Here is a 27872-nt window from a genome sequence, read left to right on the forward strand (position 1 = left end):
TAAATATAACAGATGTCTTATTCCAAATATTGAAGCTTGTGAATGAAATGCCGCGTTTCAAAATTTCAAACAAGACAAAGACAGAGGAAACAATCGAAGATTCGAATTCGAAAGTGAATATAAGATGGATACTGTTCAAGTTAAGGAAGGCTGTTAACGTCGAAGTAGTTAAAGCGCCTATCTGCATGAATATTGTAAGTTTGCCTCTGTCAATTTTCATTTTCTTCATAAAAAAACTAAATGTATCGTCTACGTTACACGTTTAACAACTCAATCGCCTTTTTTATTATTGCTTCTCCACATCGTATAAAATAAAGTCGTTTCCCGCCGTCTGTACGCTTAAACCTCTTAAACTACGCATTGAGGATACATGATTCAAGAGGAATTTCAACTTTCCTAGACGGAAAATAAACAAGAACTTTTATTTTTAAGTTTGCTCTTCAACCTAAAAGTTGTATATATCCCTAATTGTACCTGTGTGAAGCAGGGTCGGATAGCTAGCATATTATAAATGAAAAGTTGTGGTTGGCTATATTATTTATTAGAAGTATAAATTTATTATAACATAAAATTTATTACTACAAAAATTTTCATACAATTTTTTTAGATCTTTTAGAATTCTGAAACGTGAAATTATAAAAGTTCTCATAAGCTCTACTTGTTTTGTGCTCTTTAGTCAGTTTACAATGTTGATTTAAGATTCATGATAGATTGTCTAACGTATAAAACATATAGTTACTATATTTGAATATACTTCCAATCCTACTACATACTGTGATGTAAATTATTAGCATTATTAAAAGCCAACCATGGTTGGCACCCAATGTTTTTTTATTTATTTTTTATCTATTAAAGTACTTTTTTTAAAAGACATTAATATATATGCAGATAAATAACTATACAAAATTTACGTTACAGAGAAACGCCGTATTCACGATGTGGCTACACGTCATCAGTTCACTATCACCTGAAGAGATTCTCACTATAATCGACGTGTTCCTGCCGCCGATTGTTCGAGAACTTTCCACTGGCGAAGGAATGGCGGCGACACCCGCTAAACAATTGGCAGGAAGATTGGGCAAGAAATTGAGAAGGAAAATCGGGGATATCGAATACAGCAAGATGGCGGCTGAGGCTCAAACGAGGTTGAATATTAAAAGAGCTGAACGAAAGAAGGTTAGTGTAAATGTAGACTATAGGTATCCGAATGAAAAAAAAATGTATTTTGGAACGGACTCATATTGCCTACAGTTATTATTGTAACTCGATACTGCTAATACTATCTATTACTCTTTGTAATCAAAATTCAATAAAAACTGGAACTGCCACTTACGGGCAACTATAGCCTATTTAAATTAGGAATAAACGAACCTTAGATTTACGTAATTTATGTGATTTGCTAATAGCTCAGCGATATTGCGCACTATCTTATGAGCTAAGACGTTATGTCCCTTGTGCCTGTTGTGACAATGTCTCACTCGCTCTACATACCGGAACACAATAATGCTGTGTTGCTGTAGGGCGGTACAATATTAGAAGAGTATTGAAGGTACTTACCTAGACGGGCTTGTGCAAAGCCTTTAGAGTATATTGATAGTTTCTCATGGAAATCATCTTTCACTTGTTTCGGTTTTGTTCAGTATTTATTTTTATTTGTGACATAATTTACTTCATATGAAGTAAATAACATACTTCACAGATATGAATTGTCTATACTAAGCAACTCTATATTATATTGTTTTAGTTATTGCTACAAGAAAAGGTCAACAACCCAGAGAAAGCGGCTAAAAGAAAACTTCAATTGCGTGAGAAAAAGAAAAAGGCGAAAAAAATTAAACTCGAAATGTTGCACGGCAAGAGACCAAGAGCTAAGAAGCGGAAGGCGGAAGATGTTGACATCGAGGACGAATTATTAAAAGATACAGAAGATTAATCTATATAAATTATCTAAAACCGAAATTATTTTCATCTGTATAAATAATTTTCGGTGGAACCACAGATTTAGAGAGAGCTAGATACGGCAAGTCGTCCGACAAACTTATCGAGCTACTACTTTATTGTCTAGTCGATCTAGACAGCGTTGAGTTGTGTCGTCGAGTATATAAAAATGCCAATTGTGCTGTGTTTATAACAACTGTAAAAACTCTTCTAGGGCAGTAAATCCAATTAATGGAGGTACTACCTACCATTGATAAGTAATTTTGTTGCTCAAACAGCTGTAATTAATTTTAAAATCATTTATTATGATGTCTATGATGGTTGGGGAGACGTCATCATAGGTGTAAAAAAGATGACACTCGGTTTTAATACTATTTAAAGAACATGCGTTATCTAGACTACTCTATATCTCTGATACATATTTTTTAATCTGTACATATAATTTTAAGTACCTATATTTTGTAATAAGAAAATAAATTATATCATATATGTTGGCTTTTCTTTGTTATAACCAAATATTTAAACATTTAATTTCGGGAAAATAAAACACATATTAAACAAAATAATATTGCTTTATGCATTAGAAAATTATTTAACATAATTAATAACATTTATTCAAATAAACTATACATTTCAATACAAACAATGCCATTAATTAGGTGCATAGAAGCTATTCGTTAATTTATCTAGACTAAATATCACTAAAATATTTCATACAGAACGGTTCGTGTAACATCTTAACAAAGTTTAAAATATCACAAATCACTAAACAATCATAATCATCTTTGCGCATTATAACCGCAAAGACAACGATTAATTTTGTTAAGGTGATTAAAGAAGAGAAGAATTATTACATTACTTCTTAGCATTTTTTTTTGTACTAAAAAACTGAAGTCAATATTTTCTTTTTCGTTACTGAAATAAAAATAGACATACTCGTATAACTTGCTTATTTTTTTTTAATGCCTTTCAGTAGTGCGGTTTTAGCCCTCAAGAATGCCGCCCTTTTTCTGTATAATTAAAAAAAATGCATATCTTCTGTCATTTTGTTATAATATTCTCTAATTTATAAGCTACATTATTATATTTGTCTTTTGTAACTTTATATCGACTATTGTGCAAACTGCTAGTATATTCCTGTGCATATATGTATAATGTATCAGAATTTTTATGTGACAGCACTTAAGCGATTTCCTTATAAACAAAATGACTAGGTATTTGAGCTTTGGTTTTTTTATTATTAAATATCATGTGCTAGCACTGTTTAAATTGTTGGATGTATTATTTTTATTATTATTAAATCAATAACTTAATACACTCAGGCCTGTCAATATTTTTCATCTATATCGTATAGGATAATGTTGTTAACTTCGATTCCTTAAATTGACTTAAAGTTATTATATCTTAGAACAAACTTTGACTACACTACGTATTTTTTTAGATATTCTTGAGAGATTAGTATTCGTATCTACTTTTCTAATTAAATGTTATCTAAATGTTATCTATGGTCGCTCATTGTAACAATTTTTCATGAAACTTTTTTACTAACATCACTCTACTTCATCTTGCTAACAAATTTACTATGAATAAAACTAATATTAACTCACAGCACCAACTTTCAAACAACGCTCAACTTTGCTTTTAAATATTTATACAGTATCGCTTACCTTACACCTAACTTGTGAGATGGGCGGGCAAACTTTAGGTATATTACTCGAAAACAATTAAATTTTAGTACAATACAGATTTTATATAAATAAATCAGTTTTTATAGAACCAGATAACCTCTAATATAAAAGTTAAGTAACCTAAGGTTGACTAACATTTATGATTTTTTCTGGACTTTTTTACTATAATGAGTTATGTAATATTTTGACATTGAATCGTTTATGAAACTGAACATTTTTTTGTAATATTTTATGTTTATCTATAAAAGCTATTTCAAGTATGTTTGGGGCATAATCGTGTAGTTACCTACTTATTCATAAGAAACAGTTAAAAAAAAATATTTATCACTATTTGAAATCAAATTTCCCTGAGCCTTAACGTGTACCTAGGTCTTAATTTCATAACTAGCAAATGCATTTTGATTTATGTACAAAGATAAGTGTATTATGTATGGTAAATAGTAGAATTGCCAAGTACAAAAAATATCATGCAATTTAATAATTTAAGAGTATAAGTTTTAAGCTCAAGATCGGCGGAAACAGTGATTTTGGACAAAATAGACCTTGCAAATTAATATTTAAGCCGCCTTTCAATGTATAAGTATATGAATACACAAAGAGCAAGGTTGCAAATGGCATAGAGTAATTTGTGTGATATTTGTACCCTGAAATGCGTTCACTCTCAGTTATGAACGTTTTAGTTGCCCCAGCATTTAATAGAAAAAAATAAAATCCAAAAGCAATAAGTTGTAAAGAAATATACTGACCTGTGTATATATAAAAGGTCTAAATAAATAAATGCTTATTAGCATTTTTTACTTAAATACGCGTTTAAGTTCTTAATTGTATATATATACCTTTTATTATTTCAAAATATTTTATATAACATTTAAATTTTCAATATAAATTCCAAAATGATTTTGAAAATAAAAATCATTTAGATTTAGATTTTTTTTTAATTAGCAATAACATTTTAACTTAATTTTACCTTGTTTTTTTGAAAGCGCCACATATTCTCAAAGTTTTATTACTTGCGATGTTTTAAATTCATTGTAAATATTCTTACGTAGTCATGTCAGCCAAATACAAACAAAATAGAAATGAGTTATATATAATGTTTAAGTAAGTAAATATATAATTTTGTATGGACGGCAACAAGCTCGGCGACTGCCTAAGCTATTACTTTTGTACAATGATAAGCCTAATGTAAAGTGCTATAAATTATAAATTTGGTTGCGGCATTTTGGGTTCACAATTATTTGGGTAGGAGGCTGTTTTTTCAAGCTTTCTTAATGACGGTTTATGTCAATTATACTTAAATTTAATGTTTAATTATGACGCAATATAAAAGCGCCTGGGTAGAAATTTCCTACTAAAAATATTGGGATTAACGTAATTGACTTTATCCAGCATTTACACGGACTAGGTTCATTACGATTTACGCGCATATTGTTTAGGTAATATTATGTATAAATTTAATTTATTGCATTAAACATTCTAAAATCTTTTTTTTTTAGTTTTACCCTCGCGTCCGTGTAAACGCATAATAATCATGCGAATTCACAACAACATAGATGATATAGGATTGTATCTCATGATCTTCGATAACAATATCCACAGAAGTGACGTAGTGGTCGCTAAAGCCACGCCTCCCCACCCCAGCTCTAGCGACCACGATGTCGTAAACTCTCTCGCGGATAGTAAGGGGAATGCGGGGTAACGCGGACCTATGACGCCGTCTGCGGTGTCATCGCCGTGAGAACTGCCTCGGGTAGACACTCGTTGGACTCGCTTGAAATGTATTATCATTAATGTGAACATTGCGAATAACCCTGAAAAAGAAAGAAATGGCCGAATTTACAATTTAAACACGCGTTTGGATCAAACTCGAAATAATATATGATTGTAAAGTCAATATAAAGTTCAATAAAAAGAGATTAATTGTTGCAACGACTTGTTTTTACTATAAATATACATGTATGTAGTTTTTTTTAAAACATATCATATAGCACTCGTATCAACTCTTTATAGTAGGATTAATATATACTTTTTTTATTTTAATAGGTATATTATAGACTTTTACATGAATAGAAACAGTAACTGTAGATTTCTGGTCGGTTCTTCTCGAAACCTTTTTCCGGGATAAAAACTTTGATTTTATCTTTTGAAAATGATGATTCAAAAGTGTTTGCAAGATCTTACTAGTAGTATCTTGTTTTAATTTTTTAAAGTTACAATAACTTACCAGCTAAAAGATACATGACACCAGTAACAAGCACAGCGCTGATTTGATGTTTGCAGACGCCAAAAGCGCCGACCAGCGCTGCGCTGCCTAACACGATGAGACACACCAGCGCACACGATATGGACAGGTTCTGCATACCTATAAATATACTATCTTTATTAAATTGATCTCAATAAAATCAAGGTACATTCGAAATATGTAACGTTTAACATGTGCGTTATATCCTTATGGTATCTATTAATTTGCATTCCAATTTACGCATGTTCTTCTATTATGACACTAGCAAACCAGAACCGGTCACGCGATGCTGTGCTACGTTACACGTTGAAATATATTGTATTGTATATATAATGTTTTGTCAAAAAGCTTCTGTGAGGCATGTTGGGAAAATGGTACAAATTTCATGTCAATATATTCAGCGGTTATTGAATAATGTGCGTTCAATTAACACAGCAATGTTTTTATAGATATAGTTAAATTTAAAAGCATATTCCATCATAACAGCAAAAATTAAATAAAAAGTGCGATATGTTTTATACGCTTCTTGCTAAAAAATATGCGTTGTTTTTTACCATCCAATTTATTAGTCGTCATTCCGCTAACAATTTACGATTAGCTAAATGAATATCAAATTCGTATTCCTTACTACATACATACAGTAACTAATACATGAACTGATACAAAATAAATTAATATTTACGTTTTGATCTATCCGTTGAGGCTTAGCGGAAATTAAGTTAAAAATCAATTAATGTATTGTTTAACATACGTAATTTCAAGCTTCAAATTACATATCTATTCCTGTTTAATCTGTGCGTTTTTATTGAGGCATTCAGGAAGACGTAGATTTCATAAAAATCCTAGGCCAGTTCAACGTTATAAATGAAGATTAGCAATTATTTGATCTTTTTAAAAGCATCAACACAATTTATACATTATAATCAAGTATTTTTATCACATTTTTTTCAACTCGAAGCCGTTTCGGCTGTGTATCGTTTATTTAAAAATATTTTTGTTTACTTTGTAATTTAAACATCTTGATAAAATGGCTTTTTACTATTATTAAACCACAATCTAATTAGTCTGTAAAATTTCTTTTACTTACGATGTTGCCAATCTCCTCTCTGTTCATCTTCGTCATCTGCCAAGTAGTTTGTGCACAGCGGCTCTGTCGGAAATCCGGCTCTCGCCAATATTGACACTTCTTCCTCTATAAATTATATTATATTGAAAATCTTTTTTATTTGAATATTCATATTATATTACAAATATATTTAAGAATTTACCTTCTAAAGACACGCACATGGTCCAAATACCTCCATTCATGGGAACTAAAAATGTGCCACCGCCTTTCCGAGAGTGTGAATCTCCAATCTAAAATAAAAAAGAAAAAAGTATTATTGATTCTTCACGAGTGGTTCAATCAAAATATATATAATATAATGTAATACTACATATGTATGCATTAATTGACTTGTAATGTCTGTTCGGAAATAACCGCCCTAACGCCGCCATCTCAGAAATCAGTTTATATAAGAATCATAACAATTTCGAAATATTCATTGTTATTATTCGGAGAGAGTGAATAGGACCCCGAAATACGATACTATGAATACAAACATTCGTAACATAAAAACCCAACAACAAAAAAAATGTTTTAACTTTACAAGGGCGCATTTAAATAAATAAATTTATTGACATGAAAAGTTAAGATAGTCACAAAACATCCAGTGGTCCCGCACTAGGCAAGCCTGTCTTGCGGGTTCCGACTATATATGAAATTAAACTAGTCATATTATATGAGTTAATTTTTTTAATGTTATAGATAAATATAGCAGCAATCGTTAAGAAATATTATATTTCCTTTCGCTTCCTACTTTAGAACAATGGGTTTCTTTGTAATCCGCGTACGAATGGGGCTTCTTACAGCTTGGAACTATTATTTTGTGAACATGATTACAATTATGTATGTTAGGTTACGAATATCTATTATATTAAAATTAAATCAACATTATTGTTAGTTAAAATCAATGGGATTTTATTCAAAAATGTATTGTACTTATTTTATTTCTAGTGTAGAACTAGTATTATAGAAATATTTTTTTTTGAAAATGAATAATGTAAGAAATATACATGATTTTTATTTTATATACAAGCCCGTAATTATTTGTATTATTTAAAGTATATTTAAATAACATTACACGACCGTGTGTCTTTCGATCTATAAGTCATTTTGTAAAACTAATATTATATTTATATATTTTGAAATAAACCTCTTTGGGACGTCAGTAAATATTTAATAGTTTTATTATATTTAAGTTCGCTTTAAATATTGAAGTGAAGACAGCTGGCTGCCACGGCCGGATTACTATAAGTAGAGGCCCCGAGGCATCGTCAGTCTCGGGCATCTATTTATATAAAACCAAGTATGTAATTTTATTTAGGTAATATCTAGATTAGCATTATAACCTTATACTAACATTATATTTAATACTGGCAATAAATTGCTCAAAAACCTTTTAACAAGTAGGAAATTTCCAAAGACTGTATTGCTTGCTTTATAGAAAATGTCGGAATTATTTTATGTTATAAATTAATTGTATCGTCACAGACATGCATCCATTTTCTTTTTTTTGTAGTGTTATTTCACGCTGTTGATTGCGAATTTAAAACATAATACATCATATATCTTGGTATGGATGTTATCTGTATTAAGTTATTAAAAATATGGAATATTTCCTTAGTTTCTATAATTCAGTGCATAATAAGTACAGTAATACGTACGGCTAGAGTAAAGTATGCCAATTATTACTTATGCGAATTTGTTCGTGTTTTAATTGTAATTACGGACCGCCATAGGGAATTGCAGGTTGAAGTCATGAATAATACCGTAATATGTATATAATATTTTCATTCTTCATATTACAGAGACCAGATCATTCATTATTCTTTTTTGTAATTAATTTCATGATTATTGGTTAATGAAAACATAGCTAGGAAACTTGCTTATTACCTATGTCGGGTAAATTACTGACATACATATGTATAATGACCCATATTGAAGGACAATCATAAAGATACTTTTTACCCAACAATGGAACATTTACAAACCAGTATAGTAGTTTATTATAGTACTTCAAGATAATATTGATATCTTTTGAGCCGAGATGGCCCAGTGGTTAGAACGAAATTCTGACACATGTGTATCCACCAACCCGCATTGGAGCAGCGTGGTGGATTAAACTCCAAACCTTCTCCTTAAAGCGAGAGACCTTAGCCCGGCAGTGGGAAATTTACAGGCTGTTTCTGTGTTACTGTATGATGTCTTTTTGATGAACTAGACAAATATAAAAGGTGAAGATTTTCTTCAATAGAAATTCTAGTTCATTGTTATGAAGCAATTGAAAATAGAAATGAACCGACAGCCATACAATAATACGGAAGTCGCACTATTGGTTGCCAGGTTTCAAGGCCAAAGCAAAAATTTCTTCGCATCGCTTCTAGATATTACTCTATCGACCTTCATACCAATCGTTTTACGATCTCTATTTCAAATGTAGCTTGATAAGAATATAATTGTGTAAAATTGTTAAGTGTGTAATAGATTTGGTTTGATTTATGTTAATTAAAATATAAAATAAGAGCCTTGAACCCAATAAAATCTAGGCAAGCATCACGCTTGTATCCAGTTTCATGCCGATAAATACTGAATACCGGATAAAATTCTACTAGATTCCCAAGGTGGCGCATCAAAGCAATGGTTAATATTTCTTATAGTGCCATTGTCTATGGGTGCTGGTGACCACTAACCATCAGGTGGCCTATTTGCTCGTCAACCTACCTATATCACAAAAAAAAAATGTAATTACTACCAACCAGAAGTAGAACAGTATCGTGAAATAAAGTTTCTCGTTCTCATTATGGAAACTTTTTGCCCAGTAGTAGGATGTTTATGGCATACTTCAATCACTTTGCATACTGATTGAATGTTTTCCGAATTAAGTTAAAACTATTAATAGAATTGGCACAGATTATTGTTACATTGCCGCTTACAATTGTAACACATGGACATATTATTTATATATGTTATGACATTTGTTAATTATGGAAACTTTAGATCAAATCAAATCAAATCAAAATATACTTTATTGAAGTACGCACTTTTGAATCGTCACTTAACAAAATATATTAAGTGAAGCTACCACTGGTTCGGAATGTAGATTCTACCGAGAAGAACCGGCAAGAAACTCAGTAGTTACTCTTTTTGAACATCTAAAAATACAGTCATGTTAGTTAAATACAATTATATATGTATGTAATATATCCTGCCTGGAAGTCAACAAGCATTAACTCCACACTTTTTTATCATCCATACAATCTTGTATCGAATAATATGCCTTCTTTACCAATGTATTTTTTACAAATATTTTGAATTTATGAAACGGCAAAGTTAAAAATGTCTGCGGAGGTAATGTTAAGAGAAAAACTTTGGCAGTAAGCTGCTCATCGGGATACACATAGATTGCAGCCTGCACAAAAGTATGAAAAATTGCGTCACCTATGCGAGCTAACCAACACCAATTTAACTGAGTTATCAGTCTGCAACCCGCTTTTTAGTAGCAAACTTGTATATAGTGAGTAGTTTAGCAATAAAGTTTATACATAACCTGAAATCATCAGTTAAAAGCCCAGGTCGGACCTCTATAGGGAGTTATTAAGTTACTGTCAAGAAGTTACCAGTAGCGGACCAAGTTTGAAACTTAGGAGGTTAACTCTACCATTCCTCGAAAAGCGCTCAAAGACGTTGGTCCGGCTTATGAACTTTGAAAATGGCCACGTGGCAGAAATCGGTCAAGCAGTGAGTACACCTGCACTCCGCTCTCTCTAGCATAGTATATTAAATCAATTCGCTCTCTATTAAATAGTCGTAGATAGATCATAAGACACTTTATATCTGATATAATTTATTGCGAACTATAACTTAACAATAATCATTAGAAGTATTTTTAATTAAATTTTATTAGATAGCCCTGGATTAAAATGGCCATATTATGTAAGCAAAATGCAAAAAATATTCTACTTAAGTTAAAGACGCAATTTGTTCAGTTCAAATTTCGCGAGCTTTAAGAGACGTCTAGAAAATATAGACTTTGATTAATGACCCAGTTACCTAACACGACTTCAATAAAAACTTTTCTTTGAAAGAGAAAATTTTAGAAGTAACAAAAACGTTTTATAACTCATAATTCATTAAATATATCTTTTCATGTGAGTAAATGTCAAGTAATTTCAATTTCATAAAAAGTTTCTTTATGAATATTATGTACATTTTTTTAATGAGTAGGTTTTTTATTATTAAAATGCTTTATTTTGAATATTTAAGTACCATTTAAGTGTTAACTGAAGGGAATTAAATCTAAACGTACACTTATAAGAATTGTTCATAATGTTTCTTTAAGTGATGCTGTGTCAACCTTGTAATTAAAACCTTAACTTACTTAATTAAATTAATGTTTATTATTGATCATGATAATAATTATCGAAGATCATTAAATATTTTACATTTATGTTTAATTTTTGTTTTTTTATGTGATAGGTGGCAAACGAGCAGGAGGCTCACCTGATGGAAAGTGACTGCCACCGCCCATGGACATCTGCAACATCGGGGGGCTTGCAGGTGCGTTGCCGGCCTTTCAGGAAGGAGTACGCTCTTTTCTTGAAGGTTCCCAAGTCGTAAGTATCGGTTTTTCCGAACCGATACGACTTGGGAAAATTGTAATTACTTTAGATTTATTTATAGCAGTGTATGCGTCTTACATTATGTCGTTAATAAAATGTCATAGTATTATGTTTTCTATACCCGGTTTAAATTTCCGTCCTTGAAATAAAAGCAAAATACCATTACCATAGTTATAAGGCCAAGGACTAACTACGTTTTCCTTCCTATCAACTCAACTTGTTAAACTTACTTCTAAATAATAACATTTAATATAAAAGCTGACCTCGATGAAAAATAATACGAATAATGAAAACCATTACGTCTATCGTAGTCGTCAAAATGTTACGTGTGAAATATTCTTTATGACTTTTCCTGTAAAGTTCATAGCAGCTAAGTTCCTGCTCGGTTCACGTGATCCGAATCTCGTGGGAGAAACAACTGAAATGTCAACCTTTATAGCGCTTTTTTCTATTCTTATGCAACGATCACAGTTTTATATTGAAGTTTGTTACTTTCATTTTGAACAATATGATTTTTTAGCTTGTTCTTGTTAAAAATCATATTTTTTAGCTTGTTCGTTTGATCTGAATGAAACAATAATTTCGCAAAGTGAGTTGTTACAATGTCGTGAGTATCGTTTCGCTCTTGTATATATTTTGGTAATTACAACAAAAGTAGCTTTGTTCTCTCAGACTATAATTATAGTGATTTTCTTTATTTCAACCTTCATATTAAACACGCTAGGAATGTATATTATAACGGGTAAGGTTTTACTTCAAATTCGCGAACTTTTATTATTTTAGTTTATAATTTCAAGATAAAAGGTATGTTAGTTGATTATTTTGTCACATATAATACATCTAGTTTAGGTAATAAGAAAAAATATTTGATAACATTTTTTAGGAAACATTTCATGTTAACCTTACATCGCGTGCACACAAGTCAAGGTTATTCGTCAACTACAGTTAATAAGTTTCATATCGTTAATATGTAAAAATTCAACTTTCGTATTGGTATTTTTATTTATGGTGGATGGACTTAATATAAAGGTTAATTATAATTATAGTTTTAGTTCTTTTCGTTGCGTAGTGATATTTTTTAAAATAATTTATCTATAAATTAACATTTAGACTTTGTCCAATTCTGATTGCGTAGGTACCACCCCTTCATGATTGGATTTTTGTGCAGGGACTTAAAATCTTAGATAACAAGGTTGATGGCGCATTGGCGACGTAAGGGAAGTATATTGGTAGTGGTGGCACTTACCATCAGGTGGATCATTTAAATAATAATCCGTTAATTTCAGAGATATTCATATTATTAAAATATTTAGATTAAGTGTATAAATGTATATAAACTCGAATTTGTACGCAATTTTTTTTTAATAAATCATTCGTATAACAAAGAACGTCAAACAAAAAAAGAACGTCAAACGTCGAAAATGAAAATATAAATAGAAGCGTGAAAATGAGACGCTTCGTTCGGTTTCGGAATTTCTCTTACATTTTAAAATAATAATTTTCAACAAGAACGCACTTGAGGGAAGATGAAAACGAATGAGCGATAAAGGCGCGCTACAGAGATCGGGACAAAGCAGTATTAACGACTTCTTTCTAGAAAAAAAAAATGTAATATTGAGTTTATATTTTATTATTATATCTTTAAAGGTTTAAGGTATGCTTTATTTAAATGTCACGATGCTATCTATATCTTTACATTTCTTTACTTAAATACGCTTGTCGCTACTTAGAAGCGAGTAGTTTAAATAGGATCGCATAATTGAAATGTCAGTCTTTGTGCAGCCTTTTCTATTTAATCGAAATGTAGATGAAAAAAGTAGTTAACTAAAAACAAAATATTAAACTTTACTTTAATGTATTAAGAAGCCGATAGTCTAAATCGCGGATGGTCTATTTCGCATATGCTGCAATTAATTTAAAATTAAAATGTATCTATTATATTAAATATAAATATATATACGACAATGTTAAAGTATAATATATACCTTAAATACTGTGGCAAAAAAATCCAAATATGAAAAATCGGCACCAAAATTAATTGTGTAGCTAGGAAGAAGTAATTGAACTTAAAAATTAATTTAAAAATGAAAGCAAATGAAAATGCAACGAAACATGAAAAAAAAAGTCTGTTTGCATTACGCATATTTTATACGTCAATTATTATGAGAATAAATCTTAATATCATTTGTGATAAGAAAACCATTTTCACCCTTATAAAAGTTACGAATAATCATATTATTCTTTTGAAGCATGTTTAAAAAACCTTCGTCGCGAATTAAGCTGCGTAATATTTTCATGAGTGGTTAAAATTTCAAACAGTTTTTGTTTGTCCAATTAGCAAATTAATTATTTTGTTACGTTGGATTAAGACCTGCGGGTATGGAGCTGGATTAATTAACAAAAAATATTTTTCTGTTAATATTTAATAGACTTATGGTATTATTCATTATCCTACTTAAATATTATAGTTTAAAAAAAATGTATTTATTTTTCTTTTGTCCAATAAAATGCATAATTAATTCATTACAAAATTTAAATGGGATAATTCAGAATAAAATTTTGGTAATATGACAGAGTTATACCCAAACATACATAAAAGTATATATATATATCCGTGTATTATTGGGATAGAGAATACCTACTACAGTTTATGCAATAGTTATTTTTTCCCTTGACTATACTACTTGGAACGGGTTGTTTTAACAAACTCCTAAGAGATAAGCCAATACATACATACATATATTATTAATTATCAAACGTTTAATTTGAAACAATATTTATTCGTTCTAAAACGAGCTGCTCCGCGCTGATTCAGACACATAAGCGTAACGTTACTTCTACGCCCTCGTGGGTCGTAGTGTGATATTTTATTAAGTCTAAAACCTTTCTTCGTATAAAAAGCGTTATTGTATTATATTTTAGTTGACATTCTCTTGAAATCGAATAAAAATATATTTTAAGAAAATTCTAGGCTCTTAGGCACAAGAACTTATATTTTATGCCGTCCTTCCTCCATTACCTCGCGGGACGTTACACCGCCAATAACATTACCAAAAAGAGCATTGGTAGCTATTCGGGGGCCCCTTGACAACGGGGGCCCTGGGCACATGCCCAGTATAAAATTATTTTTATGTATTCCACATAAGTTTACCCAATTAAGTAATTCATATTTAATGTGTTATGAAGATAAGCATTCCTTTTAACACCAAGTTACATTTTATAGTAGATAAACATGGATAATAAAAAGTAGATATTGATAAAATATCAATTACATTTATTGGTTTCTTCGGTAAGATCAAAAGTCATGGATCAATGTAAAGTAATAATTAAAACGTAGATATTGCGACGAAAGTGTGTTTATGTTCCGTAGCAAATATTTACCGTAAAGAGAAGAGAATAATATTTTATGTTGTTACATTAAAGTTTAATTGTTTTGAAAGATTTCTTTATCATACTTTACATAATGCCTAAACGTTTTAAATTACTTGGAAATACAATGGAACAAATTTCTCAAGCGTAAATTTCACAAGTGATGGAACTATCGCGTTGTAATTTTTAACTGTGTAGTTGATCTTGTCGCTAGCATGTAAGGTAGTCGAGGTCTGGCAATTAAACATTTATTGGATTTTTCGGTAAAGATATTATTAGTAGCATCCTGAAGCTTGGAGGCTAAATATATGGTTTAATGCTTTGGTTCTGCGCCTGAATTTATTAAATTGCCGTCTCATCGGATTATGTTAGGTACGGTAATAGAGTTCAGCTGCGTTTGGGCACGTAATTGTGCACTAAAATATCATATCCTGCATAGTGTGGTATTCTCCGTTGAGAATCGCCAACGTGACCAAAATCTGCCAGGAAGATATAATGGCAGTGCAATGGGCTACCTGTAATAAGAGATCATCATCGCCCATAGACATTGGCGTCCAAAGTAATGTTTACCATTCCTTACATCGTCAATGCCTCACCAACAATGGGAGATAAGATGTTAATATTTTCCTTGTGCCTGTAGTTACCCTGACTCACTTACCCTTCAAACCGGAACACAACAATACTAAGTATTGCTGGTAGGTTATCTGATGAATGGGTGGTATATACTTACTCAGGCGGACTTGCACATACACATCCTACCAGAAAAAGGTATTTATATACGTATAGCTTGTTCTTAACAGTTCTTTTTTTTTTAAGTAAGCTTTTATTATTTACGTATATAGTATGATTATTTCTTTTAAGAAGTACCTCAAGGGCAGTTTAATTAATAGAATGGCACACTGGCTCCCCAGAGCCTCTCGACGTACACCGAGGGAGACCAGCTAAGGATGTTTTAGTGTTTACAAAATTAATTTAGCTTCGCTTTAATAATTTTCCCCACAGACACGTTTACGAAAAAGACAGTAAGTAGGTGTGTAAGTTACGCAATTAGTGCTCATTCTAAAATACTAATATAAACATATATCAATAACCAGATTTTGTTTTTATTGTTTTTTTTTTTGTGTCTTCATGTTTTATTTACAGGCAGTATCACAATCGACATTAATAGATTACTAATTATTATTATACACAATAATTTTAATTGGACTCCAAACATTATTACATAGTTTGTCTTAAGACAAGAAACATTAAAAAAAAGTAGTTATAGGGTATTTTCGGTAGTATAAAATAAATTATGAAATTTGATAAAAATTAAAGTATATGTAGAAATACACTTAAATATTTTGAATTTGAGTCATAAAAGCGCATTATTAATTTATTATATTGAAATGAAAAGTCGTAATTTTTAGTTTTTACATCACGTGACCTAAAATACGAGCCGCCATGGTGTGGCGAGAGATCAAAAATTGTCATTTCAATATCATCTGGTAATTTGGTAAACAACTTTTCTGGAGTTTTAATGCTAGTGTTTCTAAAATTAGACACTACATATCAACGACAGGGATTGTAGTTTATTGTTTTCCCAAAAACACCAAATATTTATATCTGTTAACGTTGAATGAATGCCGGTCGTATATACATGACTCTTGTTTTCATCAATGTGACGTCACCAAAATGAATGATAGCGTTTCTGCGATAAAAAAGGTTTAAAGTTTAATTTTATTTTATTGCAAGAAAACGTGTTTATTTTGCCGAAATATATTTTTTGTGGCTTTTAAGTTTTTATTAGGAAAGTCAACATTTTAAAGTATTTTTTCAAACGTACATCTATTATAAATATATAGTTATAAAAACTTTTTGAATTTCGTGTCATAGTTACAGAGGAGCGGATACAAAAGCGATAATTCGTACGTCCCAGCTGTGGGATATCTTTACAAATATCCTTTTCAGTTAAAGTAAACTATTTTATAGAAACGATATCTTGAAGAAGCTTTGAACATGGAATATAAAAGATGTTCTTTTAAATACAGCTTACCTTAACAACTTTCTCATCCAAGAGCCACTGCAGTGCAGTATTGGAAGCATTTGCGAGTGCCGCGAGAGCCGCCTTCTCCCAGGACACGTGTTCCCAATGCTCTGTCATGATGGCAGCGCAGAGCATAGCAGTGGAGCAACTATAACAACAAATTAGTATTGTAATAGTCAATATTAGCTATACTTTGTTTATGATTTCTTGTTTGTTTTTAACACAGTTTAAAAATATTTCTAAAATATATTTATATTTTTTTTTTATAAAATCTTTTATTGTTTATAAAATTTATGTTATTTTTAGCTACAATTATTTAATATGTACATGAACATTTTGTGAATGTACATTATTAGTATAATTATTGCCTTTGCCGTTTTTGCAAGAGAAAGGGAAGTCCGACAGACTAGCGCCGTAGCCCGTAACGCGTTACGTAACGAAGCAGTTTATTTTCCCTTAAGAAGTTATTAACTTGAGTCTCGTATCGGTACTCGTGCGAGGTTGACGTCTATTGTATTGAATGCATTCTTTCTTGTTTACAACTCATTAGTTAATTACTGTGAAACCGGTTTGGCGTGCGGGCCGACCGGTGCCGCTTATCTATCGAACAATTTACTATTGAATGATTGTAGCTGTATTAATTCTACGTATTTTTTCATTTATTATACATGGATGAAAATGATGCTCCGATTGATGAGTACAGTGTGAATAATGAGTTGAGGACACCAAGCCCGACTATCTACTTAAGTGAGATGTTACGGAAAGAAAAAAAAGAGCATTGTGAGAAAGAGACAGAATATATACCCATGGAAGATGATGTAGAACAGTGGTCAGCACGAGTTAATAAAAGAGAAAGAGATGATAAAGACGAAGACGAAGGTTGGCAGACAGTTATGAAAGAAAAAAAAATTAAAACTCAAGACACAGAGATGGAAATGTACATTTCATGTAAAGAAAAGTTTCCCAAACAATTTGCCCTTGCAAAATTATTAAAAGAGTTGAAAATTACTGATATAAATAAAATAAAATACTTGAGCCCCTACAAAATTAGGGTTGAATTTGATAATGTCAACTGTATGAATAGAATGATGACTTGTGAAGATTTGTTAAATAAGGGGTGGAAATTTCAAAAAGCATTTCAAGTCAATTTTACATATGGTACAATCAAGGACGTGGACCTCGATTTAACGGAAGGAGAAATTAAAATGCGCATTAAATGTGATAGTCGCGCGGAATTAAGTTCAGTGTGTAGATTGAAACGACGCGATGCGGATGGTAACTGGATTGACTGCGAGAGAGTCCGTCTCTGTTTTAAAGGTTCGTATTTGCCTACACATGTCTTCGTGGACAGTCTCCGCATTAAAGTTGACTCTTACACATTCCCGGTGTCTCAGTGCTCCAGGTGCTGGAAATTAGGACATACACTATCTAGATGCCCATCAGATAAGATAATTTGCCCTAAATGTGGTGGCAATCATGCAAATTGCGAGACAAAGACGTTTGTTTGTGTTAACTGTCAAGGTCCACATATGGCACTCAATAAAGGATGTCCTGTTTTCTTGAATGAAAAAAAGATCCGCGAGATCATGTCTCAATTTAATTGTACATACAGGAAAGCTCGTACAATGTTACCAGAGTCTCCGAACCATAAATACAAAATCCAAACGGTGAATACTACCGTTGATCAAACATACATTCATCCAAATCGCACGTACGCAAATATTGTATCACACGTGTTTCCTCCTACTCAAGTGGATTCAGAAGAGGAACAAAACGTAAAACACATCTCTTCGGCACAAGTTTCAAGTGAACAGACTAAAATTCCACGAATAAATCGTAAATCCGAAAATGTACTAAAAAAACATAAAGCGACTAGAACCGAAACTACAAACCTATCTATAAACTATAACCTGCCTGATTCTAAAATCGAATCTGAAGAATTACATCATGCAAACCTCAAAAAACCATTAGATAGAGACATCAATTTCTCAGAACTATTAAATAGATTGAAAGAAATTTTGTTTCTCAAAGGCGGATCTTTTCAACAGAAATTAAAGAATTCAATTAAGTGTTGTGTTGAGTGGTTGATTTTAATTGTTGTTGAAAATATTTCTGATTGGCCTATCTTAAAGTTAATTTTAGACTATTTAAGCACATAAATTCACAAAGCTAAACATAATTCAGTGGAACGCACAAAGCCTTAGACCTAAATTGACTAGTTTTGAAAATTTATTGTGGCAGGAGAAGACCCATATTGCTGCCGTATGTGAGACTTGGTTAGAGCCAAATAGTTACTTAAATATTAAAAATTACAATATACACCGATGTGATCGTGTTGACTCGTATGGAGGGATAGCCTTAATTGTACATAAATCCATCAAATCTCAGATATGTAAAGTGCGCCAAACCAATTCATTAATCCAGATCATCCACGTTAAGCTTTTGAATTGCGGAGACTTTGATAATGTAATTTCTGTTTACTGCCCATCTTCAGCCCGAACCAGCACTCATGATTGGGATGCCATTTTCTCGATAGCTAATTCTAAAACAATTATAATTGGAGACTTTAATGGGCATCACACTAACTGGTCACAAAAAATTGACCAAAGAGGCCTTCAAATATTCGATGCGCTTTCTGATAATCAGCTTGTGACCTTAAATGACCGCACACCCACTAGAGTAAAATTAGTTAACGGTGCTCTTCAAGAGTACTCTCCTGATATTTCTTTAGTAACCTCTGATATTGCGCTAAAATTCACTTATTCAGTTCTTAATGAAACTTTGGGCAGTGACCACAGGGTTATTAAAATGTCAACCAATTTCAGCCATTCATATCCATCGAAATATAAAAGAAATTTTAAATTGGCTGATTGGAATTTATACACGCAAATACTTGAAGACTTGTTCAATAATTTTTCGTGGCTTAATGACCCCCAAAAAGACTATGACTCTTTCGTAGATTATATAAATATAGCTGCAGAAATATCTATCCCTCTAATAAAATTTAATGAAAGCCCCACTTCGAACTTCTCCCCCAAGCCGTACTGGAATCAGCATTTATCTAAAGCAGTGTCTGAGAGACGTTTGGCTTTATCACAACTCCGTCGTAATCCAATCCCACGTAATTTGGATATATTGAAAGATAAAATTAACTCTGCACAAAACCTTATGCGTAACTCTCAAAGCGAATGTTTTCAAAATTTTTGCTCGTCTGTAAATCAAAAAACTACATCAACAGAATTATGGCTTAAAATGAAGTGGATCAAGGGCTATAAAACTCCTAAACAACAAATAAATGGAAATCTAGTAAACAAACTTTTGCGTAACTTAACTCCCGATTATGTTTCTCCTATGTGCCCTGTGTTACGTTCTCATAATAATAAAATAGGTTCCATAATTTGTATGACTGAGATAGAAAGCTGTGTTCCATCTAAAAACACAGCACCTGGTGATGATGGAATTACATACTTAATGATAAAACACCTTCCAAAAAATAGTAAACATGTATTAACAATCCTTTACAATTTATTTTATGAGAAAGGCTTTCTTCCTAGCCAGTGGAAAAATATCATCGTCGTCCCAATTTTGAAAGCAGGAAGAGATTCAGAATCTACTTCGTCACTACGCCCAATTGCTTTAATGTCTTGCTTATCTAAAATTTTCCATAGTATTCTTAATAAGCGATTGGAATGGTTCTGCGAAAAGAATAACATTTTTTCGATAAATACTACAGGATTTAGAAAATCATATCAGTGTGCAGACAATCTTTCTTACTTTATAACTAAAGCTTCAGTTGGATTTTCGGAAAATAAACCAACCATCGCGTGCTTTATTGACATCCATAACGCATACAACAATGTCAATATAGCTTCACTCATTTCAATTCTGGATAGTTTGGGGGTAGGGTCAAAATTTTGCCGTTATCTGTGGAATTTTTTAAACCATAGAATTCTTAAAATTCTTATTAACGGAAACACAATAGCAAGAAGTACCAGCCTAGGATTGGCTCAAGGAGATCCATTAGCGCCTTTGTTGTTTAATATCGCGACCCATAAAATATGCAAAAGTACCAGCCCTGTTTCTATATTGCAATATGCGGACGATTTTCTTTTATTTACTTCATGTAATAATTTGACAGAAAGCTCTGAGAAACTACAATCGTCATTGAACATGATGGCTGTCCACTTATTAGATATAGGGTTAGAGATTTCGACTACTAAAACTAAAGTTTGCATATTTAAAAGGGGGCGTAAAAAATATGCAGTAAAGATAGTATTGAATGACAAAACAATAGAAGAGGTTAACGCTTTTAAGTATTTAGGAGTTTGGCTTGACAATTCATTGAGATGGTCAAAACACATTAATTACTTAAGAGGCAAAATTTTGAATTTATTAAATATTATTAAAATTCTAAGAGGACCGGGCTGGGGCGTACATCCAATTCATTTGAGGCGGCTGTATTTTGGTTTGATTCGTAGCAGAATAGATTATGCCAGCTTCTTATATGATAATAGTTGTAACACAAATTTGAAAAAAGTAGACGTATTACAGAATCAATGTCTCAGATTTATTGGTGGCTTTGTTAAAACTACACCGATCCATATAATGGAAAATGAGCTTTGCGTACCGCCATTGTCGATCAGAAGGTATTATTTGGGAGTTAAATTTTGGCTAAAATGTAAATCTATGGCTAACAATGAAATTATCAAGTTGTTAAATATATTCCAAAATATGTGTACCAACTCTTACTGGCGAAATAAAAGACTACCATTGCTTATTATGATTCACAATGATTACAATGCTCTCAAAATCCACCAAAGTAATAAACTAGAAATGTTTAGTCTAGACACGTGGGTTAGCAGTGTGGATTTATCCTCTCTCATTAAATGTTCTTTAGCCTCAATTGACAAAAGTAAAAGTAAATATAGTAATGCAGCTTTAAAATTATTATCGGAACGGGAAATTTCAGAAATATATTCATCATTTTATAAAGTGTTTACAGATGGCTCAAAAGATAGCTCTGATATTGGTGTTGCTTTTTATGACCCTCAAACTAATACTAGTTGTCAACTTAGAGTAGATTCTAAGATATCTGTGATGCGTGCAGAGTTATTAGGCATTTTCGAGGCTTTATCATATATCAGTACAATAGATTGTGATAGATTTGTAATTTTTTCGGATTCCAAAAGTGCTCTCCAACATGTGGCTCGGTCTACCTCGACCTTTCGAGGAGCTCCGATAGCCTATACTATCTTAAAATCTATTCTAAGTTTCTCTCGTCAAAATAAAAAAGTGATGTTGCAGTGGATTCCTGCTCATATTGGTCTAGAGGATAATGAAAAAGTAGATGTATTGGCAAAAAATGCAGCACGAAATGGTATTTACTACCATTGCTTACCATATCATACGGAATTATTATATCTAGCTAAACAAAAATATTACAAATTTTGGAGAGAGTATTTTGATGAGCGATCGCTGACTAAGGGGATCTGGTACAGAACTATGCAGCCCGGACTACGGAAAAGTCTTTGGTTTGATGGAGCCAATATGAGCAGGTCTTCAATTGTCACAGCTTTTCGGCTTCGTTCCGGCCACATTCCATTAAATAACTTTGGCTTTCTTATGGGTAAAACACCTTCACCTAACTGTAGTGTATGTAACATCATAGAAGACACGTACCATGTAATAATGGAGTGTGCTCGGAATGAGGCTGATAGAATTTCTTTTTTACGCTTAATCAATTATTGCGGGGAGGTTGGGGCATGTAATAGTGTCCTCGCTGACCCTACATCAGAACCAGCGCATGTTTTGTACAAATTAGTGGATGGTGTTTTTAAGAATCGATGTAATTAATCAATTTGTTAAATTTAATGTTTTGTAAGCACTATGAGGGTGGCATTTTCTTACAGAAAAAACCCTCTTTAAAATAAATGATAAAAAAAAAAAAAAAAAAAAGTTATTAACTTTAAAAAAATCGTTTGGCACGATTTCATAATAGATTTATTCAATATAACTAGCAAATGCTTACGATTTTATTGTAATTTTACTTTATCAAACTTTACAAATAAAGCCCATGAATATTCAGTGTTGACCGGAACAAATTTCCACCAGCGATAGCAATATTAATATTATACAACGAAATAAATGCAAAGAGATCCGCAAATTGATAAATAGGAGTAGGTACATTGCTATTTTATATATAAATCGAAATTTCGTATGGAAAATTGCAATGTAGTCATCAACGAGAGTGGTTGCTGCAGAGAATATTATGCAACATTGGAATATTGGTTAAATTTGTGAAATTTATTCGAGTATATTTTACAGAGAGACGATAAAGATTCGCGGAATATAATGCAACACCTTGGAAATTGTATTGTAAGGAACTTGAATGCAATTTCAAAGAAGCGAAGCGTAAATGGAAACTACACAAATGTGATGTGATGGCACAAAAAGTCAGCTCCCAAAATCGGTTGTTTTACGTCTGCGATAATGAAATCCCAACGAAAGGGTCTACGCAATTTAAAATTTAAAACTAATGATTTAACTCCGAAAGTTTTAATTTGTGTCCCGTTTGCAGCAAATAATGTGTAGTAACTAAACTCACGATTTTGACACACAGATATGACTGGTTAAACTGGAACGTTAGCACCTGTGTCTATTAAAAAATATTAACCTGAGTCCTTGATGCGTAAGCGGCGACCTGGTGAAATGGCACAGATGTCCGCCTCTGTCTGCGCCTCTGCTAACTAGCAACGGAAAACTTTCCGTTGTCGTTTTCCATGCACAAGGTTGCACACATTTTATCGTCTTCGCACGATGATGGTAAAAACATAACCATTCTGGTTTATCCTGGTTTCGACTCTGACGATGCGATGACGGGTTTCGACTGCGATTACGAGATGTTGATCGTGACCGTTGACTTTTGTTCCAATGTCTTTGAAATTGTGGTCTTGATTTCTTCAGTTCGGCTACTTCGCAAGTAAGTTTTGATAATTCTGCCAAAACTCGCTCCATGTCCAAACTAGAGTGGGGTTGCGGCTGTGAAATCTCTGATACCTGGACTGGCCTCGAGGTTTCCGTGATCTTGTCAGCTACGACAGAAAGATTTTCAAGGTCGGTGATGTCTGTCACGGCGAGTACAGCTCGTACTGCAGAAGGTAGGTGTCCTGCCACAGGATACGCAGGGTGTCATCCGGGATTTTGTCCCTGGCCAAATCTTTCATGCGCCCTAGAAGCTGAGACGGCTTCTGTTCTCCCAGCTCCATCTCACTTAGAAGTTTTTGAAACTGTCCTATTTCAGACTCTTCGTAGACGGTCAGCAAACGCGCTTTCAATGCTTCATATTTCTTAGCATCAGGAGGCTTTAACCTTTTAAAGCTTTAACATCCTGATGTCACTGACTTGTTGTATTGCGTCCTTGCCGAGTTTTGTGACGATCATATTAAATTTTGCTTCGTCGTTAAGTTTTTGTGGACTCAAAACTGCCTCGCACTGTACAAACCATAGGCGCGGTTGGTCGCTCCAAAATTCAGGAATCCTAGACGATACCGTAACCGTAGCTAATTCTACAATTTCCGGTTGTGTTTTTGCTATGGAAGCTGTGGATGGATGCGCCATTTTCCGATGCACTGAATTTAAATTTAAAAAATTGTTCGAAATTGTTCGAAAAATTAATAGAAAACCTTATTAGGTTCATGGAATTACTGTTCATTTATAAGCATAATTTCGATTTAATTTTTTTGTAAGCCATATACTTTTAACACAAGTCTAAATGCTATTTTTTAGAGGATTACAATAATTGTATTTCTTTTAAGGCATTTAGTCGTTATCTTGTAATATAATTATTCTAGTTTAAGATTTTATTATTTAATTTACTTCTTTATTTTAATTCAATAGTGTTGCAAATACCTGTAGTGCTGTATCACATTGCGTAAGTCCGTGTATTTTTGATTATTTTGTTTTTGTGAATATGCCGACGTTGTTTCAAATACATAAATAAACGCTAGTCGCATTGACGAAAATAAAAAAGGCAAGAAGAAAAAAGAGTACAGCATGGAGTTGTTTCTTACAGACTACATTTGCCCTTTTTATATCTTGATTGAAGCCTTCTGTTCCTTAAAGATCGTAAAACCCGTCGAATAGACACTTTCGGTAAAATTACTCGGTGTCTGTTTCCCAACATCGTTTTGATGTCACCTAAATACAAATCAGACGCTTTACACAACTCTATTCCTTTGTTTTATATTGTCATTTTGGCAGAAATGTTATATTATTGGCTCTTTAGGTATTAAAAAAAAAATTTAACTTTACAAATATCGAGTAATAAATAGTTTTAGAAAAAGAAACAGAGTTTTCACGTGTTTAAATCTTTTAGTTGCTTAAATGTATATTTCCTATTCGGCTGTGAAAGAAAACGCATTGAAAAAACATACACGTGTCTGATGAAATACTTGCCAAATGTATACCAAAAACCTGCAGTTGTCTATCCCCTGCAGCTTTGCAGGAATTTTGTTACATTTTTCTTTAAATCTATTTAAGGATCAAGGGATAGGGTTACGATTTTGTGGTGTTAAAAGGGACGCTTCTGAACTTTTAATAAGGATATAATAAAAAAAATGGAATTAAATAAAGGGACACATCCACTGCCCTTTAAAAAGAAATTTTCCCATTTTTTGAGACAAAGACAAAACTTAATTCATACGTATGTAGTAAAAACTCTGTTTTCAATTTCATCAAAGCGATATGTCGTAATTACCTGCAAATAAATTGTCTTTTTCAAACTTTTCCCTCTCCATCCTTCCAACATAAACACAATAACAGTATAAGATACCTTTGAATATATTTTTTCTTTTCTATATTTTTCTCTTTATACGATTGTACATAATTTTTAAGCATTGTTTCTTGTTCGTCATCGTTTTCTGAATAATACGTAGTTTATTACCCACGCATAGACCATCGATTATGAAGCGGCGCCGGCACGTCTCGTCGGAAGAGGCCAGTCTCACAATTTTATTATTCCTCTCATAATAGCATTTTATTTCAATGGAAAATCTCATTTGCAAAGTGGATTCCGTCTCGACATATTTTCTTCCCTTGAGGCGTCTCTTGAATACCAAGTTTTGTAAAACTAGGAAGTTTTGCCGATAGGAGAAATAGAACACGTTTTTTAGTACAGTAGGTACTTTTAATTTTTTTTAATCTTATATTTGTAATTTTTTTTGTATGATTTAGTGCATGAAGGTCTAAAAGTATCGAATGATGGTTTTCTTTTTTTGAAATCTATAACCATATGATTTCTGTCATTGATATTTCATACTATGCATTGATTTCCTAATAAATCTGACAGCTACTTTTTTCATTCTAGAATTTCGCAGTAGGGAATTTCTCTGAGATAGGAAATTGTGTTATTGTTCAAGTTATGAATCCGTAAAGCCGTAGTTGGTTGGATTTTCCCATCGCACTATGAGTGTATTACTTTCGTATACGTTTGTAATACGAGTATCCCCTGCGCGACTTTAACTAACTAACTTTTAAGATTGGCCGTCTCGTGGCCGAAATTCGGTCAGTAGACATGATTGTATTTCAAGGATGTTTTGCGGTATACAAACATTATACAATGTGTGTAGTTTTAAATAGAGTAAGGTAATTTTTTTTAACATTTATAAAATACTAATATTGAAAAGAAAAATATTAATTTCAAACATTCATTTAAATTAAAGTAATTTATTAACGTAATTTAAAAATTTTTGTTCGCAATGTAAAGTCAAATATTTTCAGCAGATGTCACCAAAAGGGATTAATTTACTAAAAATTTAAAATAAAAAAAAAATTGCGCTTAGTTTAACGAAGTTAGCGAGTATCGTTCACTATGTAAATGAGACATTATTGAGGTCAAACGTGATCTCATTTTATATGACAAAGTGCTCGGTAGACTCGCTAGAATCCAGATATAATCAACAACTGGGATTCTAGGTCGAGTCTGAGATAGATTAGATTCTTATATTCCACCATTTGATTAGGGTAATAGAAGTCATAGGGGCCTGAAGAAGTAAGGCAATAGTTTGATTGTACATTTGTATTGACATGACATGATATGATATGACATTTTTGATTCTTAACAAGGATTTTGGTTTCAGTAGTAGTAGTAGAACAATCAAATGAAAAGTGCTTTCATCTGATTGTTCTACTTGAAGCTAAGTTACTGATCTAACATATTCTCATTTGTTGATTGGAGATCAAATTTATTCGATGTTCAAGTTAAAATAATGTAATGTTTCAAAGGTGTTTTACTGTGTATTTATACTTTGCTATTAAACGTTTAAACATAAATGATTAACTTATGACTTGGACGATTTGTTAACCTCACTTATGACGTGCACCGGCTTCAATCGGGTGTAATTTATTAATAAAGATTTTTTTATGTTAAAAATATTATTTATACCCTATAGCATTCAGGAATAATGTAAAACATTTTTTAGAATTGAACCATGAGTTCTTGAGAGATGTTACCTCTTTATATTAGTATAGATTGTATAAATATTATTACTAATATACTTACCAATTAATCTTGTGGTCATCGTAAAAAAATCTAAATTTGATAGATAGTCTAAGATCGTGCAAATATATACATACTAGCCGAACCTGAGGCTTTACCATAGGGTGTATAGTCACAAACCGTCAACCCCATTTTACACTCTCGTGGTAAATTAAAAAAATAGCTTTTTCGGAACTCAAACTATCTCAATATCAAATTTCATCTACACGGGTTCAGCGGTGTAGATATAACAAAGAGTTACTTCGCATTAATAATATTAATCTAGATAATGTTCATCCGCTATATACTGGAATAAGCTATAAAAAATTAAGAAAAGATCAGCGGACTACTATG

At 32.1% G+C, this 27872-nt stretch overlaps 2 protein-coding genes across 2 annotated transcripts in view; one reads left to right on the forward strand and one right to left on the reverse strand.

The window, feature by feature from the left end:
• The first annotated feature begins 12 nt into the window (after positions 1-12).
• LOC135193443 (uncharacterized) lies at positions 13-2014 on the forward strand. The gene is made up of 3 exons (XM_064215914.1): positions 13-194; positions 919-1176; positions 1745-2014. Exons 1-3 carry the CDS (start codon positions 48-50, stop codon positions 1931-1933), a joined length of 594 nt encoding a protein of 197 aa, XP_064071984.1. The 5' UTR covers positions 13-47; the 3' UTR covers positions 1934-2014.
• Positions 2015-4599: 2585 nt separating this feature from the next.
• LOC113394167 (uncharacterized) overlaps positions 4600-27872 on the reverse strand; it is a 34755-nt gene continuing 11482 nt past the window's right edge. The window contains exons 3-7 of the mRNA XM_026631378.2: positions 16994-17132; positions 7137-7224; positions 6956-7060; positions 5851-5988; positions 4600-5437 (exon numbers count right to left, since the gene is read on the reverse strand). Coding sequence (XP_026487163.2) covers positions 5166-5437; positions 5851-5988; positions 6956-7060; positions 7137-7224; positions 16994-17132 — 742 coding nt within the window. The 3' untranslated portion in view covers positions 4600-5165. The remainder of the gene's footprint in view (positions 5438-5850; positions 5989-6955; positions 7061-7136; positions 7225-16993; positions 17133-27872) is intronic.

This window comes from Vanessa tameamea, chromosome 9 (genome assembly GCF_037043105.1).
Source record: "Vanessa tameamea isolate UH-Manoa-2023 chromosome 9, ilVanTame1 primary haplotype, whole genome shotgun sequence".
NCBI lineage: Eukaryota > Metazoa > Arthropoda > Insecta > Lepidoptera > Nymphalidae > Vanessa > Vanessa tameamea.